The sequence below is a fragment of the Plectrocnemia conspersa genome, unplaced genomic scaffold (genome assembly GCF_051122295.1).
Source record: "Plectrocnemia conspersa isolate PC_06_02 unplaced genomic scaffold, ASM5112229v1 ptg000005l, whole genome shotgun sequence".
Lineage (NCBI taxonomy): Eukaryota > Metazoa > Arthropoda > Insecta > Trichoptera > Polycentropodidae > Plectrocnemia > Plectrocnemia conspersa.
The window spans coordinates 24,756,908-24,771,494 of NW_028277169.1; the positions used below are offsets into that span (position 1 = coordinate 24,756,908).

Here is a 14,587-nt window from a genome sequence, read left to right on the forward strand (position 1 = left end):
TTGATTTACAACTTGCAATATGTTTAAAGTGAACTTTTTAAACACTTTCTATTTAGTTCGAAGAAAATGATTGTTATTTTGGGCATTTCAACCTTCGACTAATATTGTATTTTAAAAACAATAATGATTTAGTAAGCCGCTCAACATGAAATTTTGTATATTTTTAAGAAAACATTGGGATATGATTTGTTTGAATAAATTTGTAGTGTTTTTGCTAAATTTTGTCAGCTTTGTGGTCAGGCGGCGTCATAGTGCCTTACTTTTTTTAAAGCGATAAAAGTGTGCGTTATAGTAGCATGATAACCGATTATTTTGCCACTAAATCGATGATATTAATGTGGAAGACGTTTGAGTACCTAAAAACCAACATCTGACAAGTTATAGCCCAGATTAGGGCCAAAATGTACAAAAAAGTCATCGAAAAGATCGGCTGCTGCAAACGGTTCAGAGGCGGCCATTTAATTGATGCTTTTTTAACAAAAAAGTTTGGAAACTGAAAACGTTTCCTACCCAAATGACGTCTCTAAAAACAGTGTGAAATTAATTATAGTCCCCGATATCGGTAATTTATTTATGGAAACGAATAATATATTATTGGAAAATGTTATGAAATGTAGTGATCAGTCGCGCTCCATGTACTCAAGGGTCTAGCTTTAAAAATTGAGTACCGAAACGCTACTCTCTTTAGGGTATTCGATCAGATTTTAGTTAATCTAAACCCGCAGAAATCATACTGTAACACGTTCCGGTCATGGAAAAATAGCTCTATTTACGAGAAATAATAGTGCTTAAACAATAAAATAAAGGCACGTTCACAAGATAAAATCATTTCACTATAAAAAAAAAAATCAAAAACCCAAATCAAAATAAAATGTTTTAGCAGGTAGTTGCGGGTGCCAATTTGATACAGATTAGGTCGCTGCATTAGTATTTTTATTGAAGTATATAATAATTACATGTATGCTATTAGTGATCAGCGGACGAGACACCGCTGTACGTCAAATTCCCGCTGAGTTCGCCAAATAATGTACTGCCCTCCGCCACTCTTGCGTCGGTGCTGCCAGAGTGCTTTTTAATTTTGCCCATAATAAATAAATAAATAGGCCCCCACAATATAAAGTCGTTTTTCAAGAAAGGGGTTGATTTCATTGTGAGGATGAGGAATTCAGAGTTATATAATTATATATGTATATATATGTATGCTTAAAATTTTGGTGACGGGTGGCAATTAGACACAGATTGAGCCGCTGCAGTAGCGTTTTTATCATTGTAACTAAAGAGCCGCCAAGTTTTGGCCATAATAAACCTGAGTGAAAATATATATATATACAAATAAAGAGGCCACAACAAAATTTTATTTTATTTTAACTAATATATTTTCTGCTGATTCAAATTTTTATAGTACTTCATTTTCACTGGATTGATATATAATGTACGGGGATTATTACGCAAACGTAAATTGTGTACAGCAAAAATTTCAAACAACATAATTTCTGATCATAGATAGTCAATATAAACATATTTGAGAATACGTAAATAAATATTAAAAAAATGTCTTTATATATAGCAGATGTTAATATGATTTTAATTTTAAAAATATCATGTTTTAATATTTTACAATTATATTAGTAATTTACATTGATATGATACACTAAAATTTTCTATAATTACGCATTTTTTTTTTACTTAAAAATAGAGAAAAATATGAAGCAGTTGAAATTAAAATTAAAATATGAATGACAATCAAACACTCAGTTATATTCAGAATTTTCACTGTGTGGAATATTTTTGTGTGCAATTTTTGTTTACGCAGTAATCTGGTCACCTTAATGTAGATGTGTGTTATATTTATTTATTTTTTTTTTCGTAGGCGCATTTTTTCGGATATTATTTATTACACTGGCAACACCAAGTTGGCGCTTTGACACCGACTTTTTCCGTTGCTCTCGATCCTTCTCTCGATAATTGTTGTTTTAAATATGGAAACACGCAAGAAATCTGCTGGAGATGGATTGAAGTCCAAGGATAAAAAAAAGCATATTAAGAAGGAATATAAAGTCCCGTAAGAACATTACAAACTATTCTAAATGAACCTATGCAATACACGACTATCAAAACATATTTGTCCTTTGAATCGAGATATGATTTTTTACTTCAATCAATGTTAATTATTTCTTTCAGACATTTTTCCTGAGTAAAGTATATTTTAAATAAAAGGATATTATATTTCAGTTCTTATTATTAAACATTCGGTTAAAAATCCATATATTTGCCTCGATTTTGATATATGGTAAAATTAATTGTTCAAAGTGGTTTTGGTACAAGTTCAAATCTAGTATTTAATCCACACCATTGGAAGAGTTTTGCAAATCTCTAAACAAATTATAGTCTAAAGCAAGGGTAGCCAACCCGTGGCCCGCCTTGAACATTTTTCCGGCCCGCGAGATTAATCAAACTTTTACAAAATATATTTATTTTATAATGGCCAATACACTATAGACAATTTTTCACTCCAAAAAAGTTTATAGTGTATCTAAATTTATTATGGTGATATATAATTTTATATGTGGCCCGCGGAATTATGGTGCATTTCCAAAGTGACTCGCAAGGTCATTTGGGTTGGCAATACCTGGTCTAAAGGATCAAGGTTTGGACTATATGGTGGATGCAATGATATATCCCTAAATATCGATTGTTTGATTTTCACCCCGTTTAGACTGTTATCTTTTTCAACTAACGTACTATATTAACTTTTCGTTCCTAGCAATGAATTGTTTGAGAAAAAACTCGTTTTTATTGCATTTAAGTATCGAATTGCAAGCAGAAATTCAGTCCACTAATTTTTTATCAAGCAATTAACCAAGTATCAAGCTTTTTGGCCATCCTGAATTTTCTTAAATGTCTGCCATTCTGCATTTTTTGGTCTTGATATTATCCACAATGGATCAATAATGATCTTGATTTTATCCAGTCTTTAAAATTAAAATTTTCCTTTCTAAATCTCAGGAACCGCTTTCTTTATTCACAACATTTTTTCACAACTTTACGACGCGTTTTTGTCTTTTTGGTAGTTATTTTTTAACCATTTCATAAATTTATATTATTTATAGACGTAAAAATAAAAAAACAGAAACGCTGTACGATGAAAGGGGGTTGCTAAACGGTGAAGATGTTTGTGATTGCCTGGATCGAAGCTGCGTCGGTTGTCATTTACCTTGCCCTAAATGTGGATCAGAGAAATGTGGACACGAATGCCGGTTTGTATATTAAATTTAAGTCAAGTATACATATATATGTATATGTATTATAATATAAACCCTCAAAACCATATGTACAGCATTTAGTCACAAGTGGAATAATAGATATTTTACTAATGGTTTTAAACTTGACTAATATTATCCACCAATTAATGACACCAAAACAAGCCATAAGTGAAGTTTCAAAATTAAACTGTTTTTTTATAATTCATTAAAAAATGTTAATAATTAAATAATTAATAACGGGTGATATCTTGTTTTTATATGCATTTTCTTTTGATTTTTGACAAGAAAACTAGTAGATTTCATAAATTGAAAAAAAAACAAATTTCATAAAATAATTTACTTTTACATTGTCTTATTTTATAAAATACAACAATAAATATTTTCGAGTACTTTAGTAAATATTACAAATAGAAATAAAAGTGTAATATAAGACTATGTATTATATAATATTGTATAAAAAAATAAATTAAAACAATGCATTTTATATATTTTTTTTTATTTTCAGTGCAAATCGCAAATGCCAGTACCAAAAAATTGAGATAGAAGGCGCAAGTAGATTCAAGTAAGGCGGTTTTTTTTTTATTTCAATATATGAGCCGTTTTTTTTTTGAAAAAAACGTGTTAATCCTAGTTGTAGCCAGATAATAATATCATACTTTTATGTTTATAATCACACAGTCAATGGTGAACAACCTCATAAATTAACCATAATTACTTCACTATGCTAAATGTAAAGGAAAAATAAGTTTGATATATGAATATCTTTTTTATTATTAGTTATCTTAATGAAGTAATTTCCTTTTCATATTTGTTTATTTTTAAATTCATTATAATATAACTGCAATTATTTATTATTGAACATTTGATTTATTTTATAAAATTCAGTTATAAATATTTTCGAATAATTACTAAATATTACAACTAGAAATAATAGTATAATATAAAACTATTTATTATATTATATATGTGATATAAATTAAAACAATATGTTTTATATTTTTTTTTCAGTTTCAAACGTAAATACCAGTACCAAAAGATTGAAATAGAAGTTCCAAATAAATTCAAGTAGAGCAATTTTTATTCCACTTAATGTTCTGCTTATAGCAGTACACTAATTATTCCAAAGGCAAGCTTTAATTGTCGATTGAAAAATTAAAGATCACCTATTTCACTTTATAAAAAACGATTTATTTTTATAAAATTTTAACACAAAAAAACAGACGCGTAGACAAAAACTTAACTTTTTTTAAAATACCACTTTTTTGCTAATCAAAGTTTTAAAGTTAAATTTGAAACGCAGTTTCATAATAATATTATTTTTGTTTTTGCAATGAAAATCAGTAAAAGTTAAACTGTGGACACATACCAATTAAATAAAAATAAATTTGTGTTCAGAAAAAACAAATATTCATATTTTTTAAATAAAAAAATATTGTTTTTTTATTATAAAAGCAAATATAAAACTGACGTATAAAATAATTTACACGCTACGGTCGATTTACACATCGATTTTTGTATGACATCCAACTTTTCAACTTTGAAATTGCCAATTAGTGAAAAATGTCCATACATTATCACATTTTTTTATTCTTCAACCCCCTACGCTGTTAGTCACAATTTAGAGATCACCCTAACGACCATTCGAACAAACGAAAAAGATCTCGTTGCCTCAAAAGCAGAGCGTCAACAATTGGAAATATTGCATGAACCATCTAATAGCACGTGCGTACTAAGACCATCTATTATCACCGCCAAAAGAACTACCCTTTTGTATGAGAGGGCGCGTGCTAGACGATATGTTTTACCCTGCTTATTAACAATCGCTGAAGTAACCATCTGGACCGTGCTTTCTCTTAAGACGTAAACACATTTTGGAGGTATGTTCAAGAAGCGATGCAATTGGCTCGTAAACATCCTCATCTGTGATTTGTCAGAGCTGCTTGAATGATCATTATAAAAGATGTGATACTTGGTCACATCGGCAGATGGCATTCGAGGAAGACTTAGGAAGACCCACATTGGCACAAGAGACATTAGCGGATTGTCCAGAGAACATCACATCTACTCCAGCAGCATTCAGCTGACAAAATACACTCAACACTCCGCCGAAGACTATCCAACTTCCAAAAGCCGCATTCTTGTTAAGACTTTCTATTTCCGCATTTATCCTTGTTAAAATGTCCTAGATGGCGTTTTTATTTTCAGTGTCCTTTGATATTTTCAAAATCTGGTCACCTTAGCATGTGTACCGTTTTGAAATATAGTATACGCCTTTTTAATAAATATAATAAAACAAACAATAAATAATAGAATTTAAAATATCACAAGAAGATGTGAATCGTGTATTTTGTCGATGAAAATGTTTTTTCAAAAATAATCACAGGAAACAATCCAAACGTGTAATATCAATTGTATTGTAAGGATAATAATAATAAAATGTTATAACAATTTGTGCCAGCCCTAGGCATTTTGGTCACACGTATAAGTATGTGCGTAAGTCACTTCTGGCTGCACATGTGTGTATAGCGCTATTGCATATATCGAATAATTGGAACATTATACTTTTATTTGTGTCATTATTTATAATACGATCAAAAAACATTGCTTACAGATTTATTTCGATTATATAGATCTTTATCTTTAAACGTTAAAAATGTATATTTTAATTGTAATGACTTAGAATTAAAAATTATATTTCTTGAGATTTCAAAGACGATGAAATAATCGCCGCGTTACGAGACCATAGGCCGAAATTGCGCGCTGCATAGAATAAATTAAACGAAGTGTTTTTGTATGTAGTTGAAATGATGAAATTTGTTCACATGATATGCAATGTGTTAATAATATATTTTGTGATAAATAATAATAAATGTACTTTTTAAAAATCTATTATAATATATTATTACTAATAGTAATGAGTTGTCAATGATTAAATTAATAAAGATTTCATTAAAATATCTTTTTCTTTAATTTTTACCGTATTACATCGATTATAATACGTACCCTTATTTTTCTAAGCTCTAAATAAAAAATTGAACAAATAGTTCATTATAAAAATATAAACTAATATTGCAAACATGAAGGATATATGCACTTTTCCGACTTTTCTGAATCATTTATTACATTTTCCCATGCAATATCATCTTCTTTGCCGTCAAGGGCATTAGTGATCCAGCATTTTTTAAATGTGCACTTCACTATGTATTGATTCTGGATTTTTTCCAAGCAGTTGATATCCATTCTGCAAATTTTGATGCTGGCACCTTTTTAATTTTTCTGGAAGGATTCAATTGACGGTTGTCTATCCACAACCAGGAATAATCACCAAGTCAGTATTCTTTTGGGCGAGATTAGTCTATCTTTTCAGCTAAATGCCCACGAAAAGCTTCAAGAACTAAAATACAGGGTGGGTTACGTAGAACTCCTGGGCGTCTATTCTAAACAACTTTTAGCCGATCTTCCATTAACTAAGTCGTCATACACCCATTTCTTTGTGCACAAACAACATCTTTCTGAAAAATTCCCAAAGACAGGATACAGCAACACAGGCGCCTGATTCATACGTACGTATTGCAAAAAATTGTATGACTATTTTCCAGTCCCCCTGATTATACGCACACAATTAGCAAATCCCCAATTTACCGTGTTATTGGGGGCACTACTGTATTTAAAAAATCTTTCGATTATCAGAACTAAGAACTTGCACCTTGTCTTAACCCTTTGGACGCGTTAATCAAAAATAAATATAATTTTTTTTTTTTTTTTTAATTCAAATTTTACTTTGGTTCTGTGTTTAAATGTTCTGATTTTTTAATTTTTATTTATTTAAAATGATATTTTATGTTTATTCACAAAAAAAAGTTTTTTCTTAAAAACATTATTTTTTACTGATTTTTGCGTAGAGATAAAAAATCAATTGAGCGACTGTAGTCGACTATCGCGTCCAAAGGGTTAATATCCAAGCTTAAGTTCGATATTAAATTCACTCTTTATGTATTTTCTTAAAACTGTATTTTTCATGGGGCACTTTCGAAATATTTCTTTAATTTTATAAGTTGCATTGAAGACGTTATTGAAGCTCGGTTTTAAACGTAATTTTTAATTATTTTCAGTCACTTTCCTGATTATCCTGTTCATGGTTGTCGTCGTCTTCTTTATCAGAATTTTCATCTGTAATATTCATACTTTTATAGCTAGATAAATTTCATGATTTTCGATCACACTTACGACCAAATTTTATTTTAACTATGCAATTTTATTAAAAACACCAAAATACTAAAAAACATGCGTCTCATAATCAATATATGGTATTTAATTTTTAGTGGTCCAATATATGACATTATAAAAAAAATCAATTGGAACAATTTTGTAATACTTTTCAACTAAAAAAATGTGTTTTTGCATTTCTAGTAATATATTGCAAATAAAAATGTTTAAAATTTATGATTAATCTAAGAGTGTATCACTTGGGATGTAAATATTTCATTCCGTGCATGACTCACCTACCAATTACGTCATCACAGTACATTACACATATTTGTAAGCTCGTGTTAACCACAAACCACAGGAATGAAAATATTCACTGACAATTTAATCGTTATGATAAAGGTATGCGAGGCTGTTAATATATTATTAAAACAACCAGAGTATACTATTTTTTCAATATTTCTTTGTGTAAACAAATGTATCATAAAACAAATTTTTAATGAGCAAGGTCAATGGAGAATGAAGCGCTGAGATAAAGGAATACAGAATGTTCATTACTGTTTGAATTGTTTTCAATGATTTATTCAAAATAAATTGAAATTTGCACTTTTAAGTTACAACCTGTTTACATCTGTATTTTATATTGTACAATAAAATTTATGAAACATCAATACGTTAACAGTCTCGAACGACGTCCAAGAGCTAGCTGTTTAGGGTTTTTTTATTTAAACCCTAAAACTCAATAATAACATAATAAATACATTACAATTTATTCATATAAAAATCACTATATCACATGTTTTAAAGAAAAACTTACACTCATTAAATGGTTTTAAACTAAAACAATAGGAACACAGAGAACTGTATATGGTTGACATGATGGTACTAATAATTTGATTCTTTCTGTTTGATTCTAGTGAATAAATCTACTGTATATAATAATCCTCTCATTTAACTGGAAGAAAATTCTAAAGCTTGGCAAGATTTAATACTGATATTTCTATATAAATTAATAAATTGTACGGTTTAAAATTTAAAAGTTTCATAAAAAAGAGGATTAGCTATGTATTTAATTAACTGCATCCATAGGATATGTTGAAATATTAAAATTATATATTTTATTGCACAGTCTATTCTTAAAACTTCAACTATTGTCACTATCTATCTAAATATAAAAACGTGTATATTATCGGACAAGTAAAACATTCAAGTTGCTTTACTGATTAAAGTCACTACTTGCGACTAAATTAGGCTAATCTGTTTCAATACTTTTACTTGTCTGACACTATAGCTGTTGTTAAAAGTTACAAATCACAAAATGTGCACGTATAATAATAAATATATGTGATAAATATAATTCTTCGATTAAAAAAAGATAAATAATAATTTCATAACAATTATATATATATCCCAGAACCGAATACTGGTACTCATATCATTTAAATGTATAAATACATAAAATTATCACTTGACAAATACAAAACGTAACCTATAAATTATTTTAGTTTTTTTGGTGAAGGCCTCGTTATTTAAGATTACACGTATTCATACAAATCAATAAAATTTGATTGCTAAATCGCCGTTAAGTTTAATCTTAACTTTGGGCCCTTTAATTTATTATAATTAATTACGAAGATAACCAATCGTAATACATTTAAATAACAATCTTATATAAAAATATATATATTGAAAACACTAGAATCTTATTTTGCCCTGAACGATTTAATCGGATTTCTCGGGCCGGCTTGACGCTGCCGAGACAAGAAGCTCTGTCCGGCTGTCAATAGAGCAAGTCTACTATCGATAGCGTCACGGTGACAAGTGACGCCCAATTTATAGAAAGCCGACGCCAAGAGCTTCTCTTCTCCTTCCCTCATAACGTCCTGATTCCCGACGCTGCTGGCAGCCCGCCCTGCACTGGACGTACTTTGTGCTTGATTCTGTCTCGCTAGCTTCTCATTTAGTATTCTATTGTTCAATAGTGTTAAATCTGTTGAAAATAAAATAGGTTAAGATCTTATCTGTCGGTATTAAATGTTAAATTTATGCATATTTACCTGTAGCTCGAGGATCAAGTGTTTTGATAACCTCTTTAGCTTTGTCAATAATCTGCTTATATTTTTCTTCAGTCGCCAACAATTCAGCCTCTTTCTGATTGAGGTTTTCTTGTAGCGTTTTGATCTTCTGCTTTTCTCTTTGCAACGTAACCGTAACTTCATCTAATTGAGCTCCTATTGGAAATTAATACATATATTGAAACACTTCTTCACAATATATATTTTTATCAGGTAGTTCATTATTTTGAATTTGTCGCTTTTTTAGTGTTAATTGATAAGAAATTGATCACAATGATTAGAAAAGTTAAAAAAGTGGGACTTTTATAAAAACTGGAATAGGCAGAGCAACAAAATATTAAATTTCTTTCCAAATAATTTTAAAACTAAAAAAATAATTTCATTCGACCCAGATTGAAAACCGCTGACGAAATAATTTAATAATATGTACCAATACAAGTCGAAAAATTTGGGCAATTATTGTTTTTTAATTCCTTTTAGTTCGAAAGTTACGATTTTTTTATGTAACTCTGTGGTGCGTGAAATTCTCACAAAACAGGCAGTCGTCACACATCACTCAGCAAAAAAATGACCCGTTGATTATATATTTCATTAAATGACATGCATTTTTCTGGCCAAATTCAAGAGAGGCAAATGCCCTCTTGCTCCCAACCCCTCCCTAAATGATGTCCCTGCATTTATACCTTTTCGTTGACATTCGTCCAAAGTCTGCGCCAATTTCATATCGTGCTGTGCATCTTTATTTTTCTGCTCGACTTCTCCGGCGCTTTGAATTTCATCTAATCGAGCTTCCAGAGCCATGATTTTCTGATTCGCTTCCCTATTAATATTTCTCTGCTTTTCTAATCGTTGAGCATACTCTTCCAATAAATTCTAAAACATAAATATAATCATCGCAAAAGATACACACAACACGTTTGACATCATTTAAATACCTGCACTGAAGTATGATCTCCGGAATTGCCTTGATTCTGACGCAAAATCTTATTCTCATGCTCCAATCTAATTAACTTCTCTTTGATATCGGCAGGCATCAACTCTCTTGATACACTATCTTCATTATTTCCTGAAATGGTTGTATATTTTTTATAACTATTTTTTACATTTTGAGTTCTTATACTAATAGCATTTAAATTTAATTAATAATTAAATTTTAATTTGATGTTTGTGTTGTAATTTATATAATTTTTTCATATATTTTGATTAAGAATTTGTTTTTAAAATAAGGATATATTTTTTTTAGTATGATTTCTACTTCCTATAGCTATTATAATTCTTAAAATCAGGGCTTTTGGATAGTTTTTTTGCGAAAAATCAGTCATTAAGCGGTTAAACTATTATATATGTATATATTTAAATAATAATCTACCACTAGCTTGAAGATTTGAACAACGAAGTTCCTCGCACGTGTCCTTCAAAGTATCCCTTTCACGTAACAAATTATCTCGCTCTCTTTGCAACGAGATTAATCTGGTAGCCACTTTTTTATTCTCGATCTCCAATTTATCGGCCTTTGTTATTTCAGCGTCCAATTTCTCGTGTATATCTGAAATCTATAAATACATACAATATTAAATCTTGTACAAAGTAAATTAACCCATTAATTAATTACCTGTTTTTTGTAGATCTCAAGCTGACTCTTTAACATTGTGCACTTTTTAGCGTCCTCTTCGTGTTCGATACTCCTCTGGACGTATTCGACATTTTTTTGTTCCAAAAGCTTTACTTGCTTTTTTAAATCGACATATTCTTCCATTCTCTTCTTGTACGATTCGATCGTGGCTTCGTAATTAGAAACTCTATCGGCTGATTCTCTGAGAGCGTCGACTTCGTCTTTTAGTTGAGCGGATTCAGAAGCAGCAATCTATTAATAATAATTGTTTTTTTAGTAAGCGAGCCTGACACTTTCTCGTCTATGTAATATAAAAATCACCTGAAGTTCTTCGACTCTTGCATACAATGTCGATATTTCCTTCTCTTGCATCAAAGTCTTAGCCTTGTAATCGTCTCTAGCCGTTTCGACTTTAAAAATTTCGTCTTTGAGCGAATCGACTTGCCGTCTCATGTCATTATATCGCACCGTTCCTGACAGCGCTGGTCCTATAGATTCACCGCGATCGTCTACGTTCTCGGAAATATTACAAATGCCCTCCTGCAGCTTTGCTTGCAACTTCTGATTCTCACTTAGAAGAGTGATCTTCTCTTCAGTCAATACCTTAACCTAAATTACATAAAAATATAGTTATAAATGACCATTCAAATAAACAATAGAATATTGTTTATATAAAATATATCACTTGTAAATCTAACTCGTGACATCTCTGAGCTAACATATCTTTGGCTTCAATCTCCGATTGAACACGCGCTGTATTCCCACCGAATTCTATGCTTATACTCGATCTATTCCGATTGTGAATATTACTCTCGAGTTCCTTAAATTAAGAATGTAATTAAATTTAAATTAACATAACAATATAAATCAATATTATACTTGGATCGCTTGCATAATCGCCCATTGACAAGACACTTCCAATTCTTTGATTCGTGTCACATATTCTTGTTTTTGTTCGCAATTGACAGCACAACCTATTGTAAACGTCAATATTAATACTAAATACTTTCACATCTAGTTAATAATAATTTAAATTAATACCGAGAATAAGTTGTAAAAGGCGTCCGAGTTCAAATAGATCTTCTTTTTCGGCGATCTTATTAACGTCCGGTTTTAGAAACTCGGCCAGACTCAGATTTAACACGTCTTGATAATAATCTGATCGAAAAATATTACAATTAAACGATTTTAATATACAAAGTATAAATTAATTCGATCTAACCTATCACTCTCTCGACGATCTTCTTCAGATTGCTGACTTTGAGTCGCCAGTTGCTTCCGATATCGTGTTTGATCTTGGAATTCCACGATGACGGGAAAAATTCAGGAGCGATCTCATTCAGGGCCTCCGCCATCAGCACACCGTCGAAGATGTCTACAATAATATGGTCAAAATTGTTTTAGTGCCTAAATTCGCATAGCTGTCAAGACGCCGTTATCTACAGGTGTTAGTGAAAATATGGGGCAACGTATTACCATCGTCCGATCTTCGAGAGCGTCCAGGATTGACGGTCTTGAGCCACACTATCAGATTAGCGCACAGGTTCGAGCCGTTAATATCCATGGTTTGTTGCGATCAGGCGAATAACGGAGAAAACATACGTAAATTACACCCACGACAGCGACAGATAGCAACGACGTCGTCTAATTATGACAGGTCGCCAGTTGGTCACACTGTATAGATATCGAGGTCATAACAGAACTTATTTTGCTCTTATTTTTATACGACCTATAATTATTCAATTAAAACACAATAATATTTTTTTGTAAAATAATTGTATAGTTACTGTTTTGAGACACATATTTTGCAAAAATATAAATAAATAATGATTTTTTTAAATTGATTACTAAAACATATATTATTTTTTTAATTAATAAAAACGTTTACAAATTATAATAAAAAAATTTGGAATTCTTTGAATTGAAAAAATATGGGGAAGGAGAATAATAGAAAATAGTAATGCTCGCTCGGTGATATTTAATATTTATTAAATTAAAAAATACATATATATAACTTAAAACTTGGTGCTTATTAAGAATATCAGAACCATGCTCAAAAATCAATGATAATGAACGTCTGCGAAAGTGATCAACAAAGTTTGGTTACACATATACGTTTTAAAATATATAACCTAGATTTGTATCCTCAAACATCCGTTAAAATCGCAATTAACCGTTTATCAGTGTCGTCGACGGGGGCGGCTTGTCTTTAGAAGGCACGAGGGCCGAGCCTCACCAATAATTAAAATGAAATATTAAAAATCTTCAAATGTACATTTGTGAATATGATATTTATAAATTGACATCATTTAATCAGTTATTATTTACGTGAATGTAAAATTTTAAGTAAGAACATCGGTGACCAGTGCGTCCCAGCATACGTATCGAGCTAGGGCCAGTAATCTCTGGCCCTCAAACTTAATGATTTTTTTGGCGCCTATTTGTATCACTAAGCTACAAGAACTGGTCCGCCTAACGCGGGCCCATTCCCATACAGTTTTATAATTTTATTTGTTGTGTTTCTAGTTTTATACTTATTTACGGTATCCAACTATTTGTTTAATGAGGTTTAAAAGAAGTACTATATTGGGAACAATAACTGATGCGGTTTTCCGCCGCCAAACTTTGACGCCTGTCAGTATCAGTTCACAAAGATGACAAAATCATACGGCAAGTTACGCACGCGAACCAATCGCTTATCTCAGTAGAGTAAGTAAAGGGTAACTAGATTTATGGGTGCTTTAATACACATTTGTACAAGTATATATACTTGTGAAGAATTATATCGTAACCATTTTTGAGAATCTGAGTGACTTTTATACACATCCATAAATCAAGAAACGATAAAGCTATAAATTACAAATTAAAAATATATCGATAATCGTTACAATCCTTTAACGTTAAATCACTTCTAAAAATCGTTCTTTCGGCTAAATATTTAATTGTTATATCGATAAAGTTTTTAAATCACAAAAACCACAGAAACTTATTAAACATTATAATTAATATATTTTATATGTTAATAATGTACTTTTAATTATATCGGCGCCACGCTTAGAAACCAGATTCTATGGCGAATGTACCTTTGGCGACGGAAGATGACGGGTGGCAATTAGACACAGCTTGAGCCACTGCATAAGTGTTTTTATTGACGATTTATGAAGTTGTGTACATGGCGTTTTACAATATTATCGCGCCCGAGGTTCGTCGAGAGAATCCGTCACGCCAGTGTTATCAGAGTGCCGCCAAGTATTGGCCATAATAAAATTTAAATAAATATATAAATATAAATACGTTTTAAATTGTTTGATATACGTTTTTAGCGTTTATTCAGTGTAAGTTATTAAGTGTTATTGATGTCACTGATAAACTGTTAATTGCGATTTTTAACCGATGTTTAAGGAATAAACACGCACACGGCGATAAAAAAG

At 30.7% G+C, this 14,587-nt stretch overlaps 2 protein-coding genes across 2 annotated transcripts; one reads left to right on the top strand and one right to left on the bottom strand.

Moving 5' to 3' along the window:
* Window positions 1-1,896: 1,896 nt before the first annotated feature.
* Window positions 1,897-6,152, top strand: LOC148235268 (ARL14 effector protein). Its single transcript, XM_088185670.1, has 4 exons — window positions 1,897-2,062; window positions 3,111-3,257; window positions 3,769-3,825; window positions 4,272-6,152. The coding sequence occupies exons 1-4, from the start codon at window positions 1,980-1,982 to the stop codon at window positions 4,330-4,332; spliced, it is 348 nt and encodes a 115-aa protein (XP_088041796.1). The 5' UTR covers window positions 1,897-1,979; the 3' UTR covers window positions 4,333-6,152.
* Window positions 6,153-8,019: 1,867 nt separating this feature from the next.
* On the bottom strand, window positions 8,020-12,829 carry hook (hook microtubule tethering protein). The gene is made up of 12 exons (XM_088185838.1): window positions 12,633-12,829; window positions 12,379-12,531; window positions 12,198-12,314; window positions 12,036-12,130; window positions 11,842-11,976; window positions 11,478-11,765; window positions 11,157-11,408; window positions 10,914-11,097; window positions 10,480-10,610; window positions 10,228-10,417; window positions 9,527-9,700; window positions 8,020-9,459 (listed from the first exon to the last, which is right to left on the bottom strand). The coding sequence occupies exons 1-12, from the start codon at window positions 12,718-12,720 to the stop codon at window positions 9,173-9,175; spliced, it is 2,094 nt and encodes a 697-aa protein (XP_088041964.1). The 5' UTR covers window positions 12,721-12,829; the 3' UTR covers window positions 8,020-9,172.
* Between the last annotated feature and the right edge of the window lie 1,758 nt (window positions 12,830-14,587).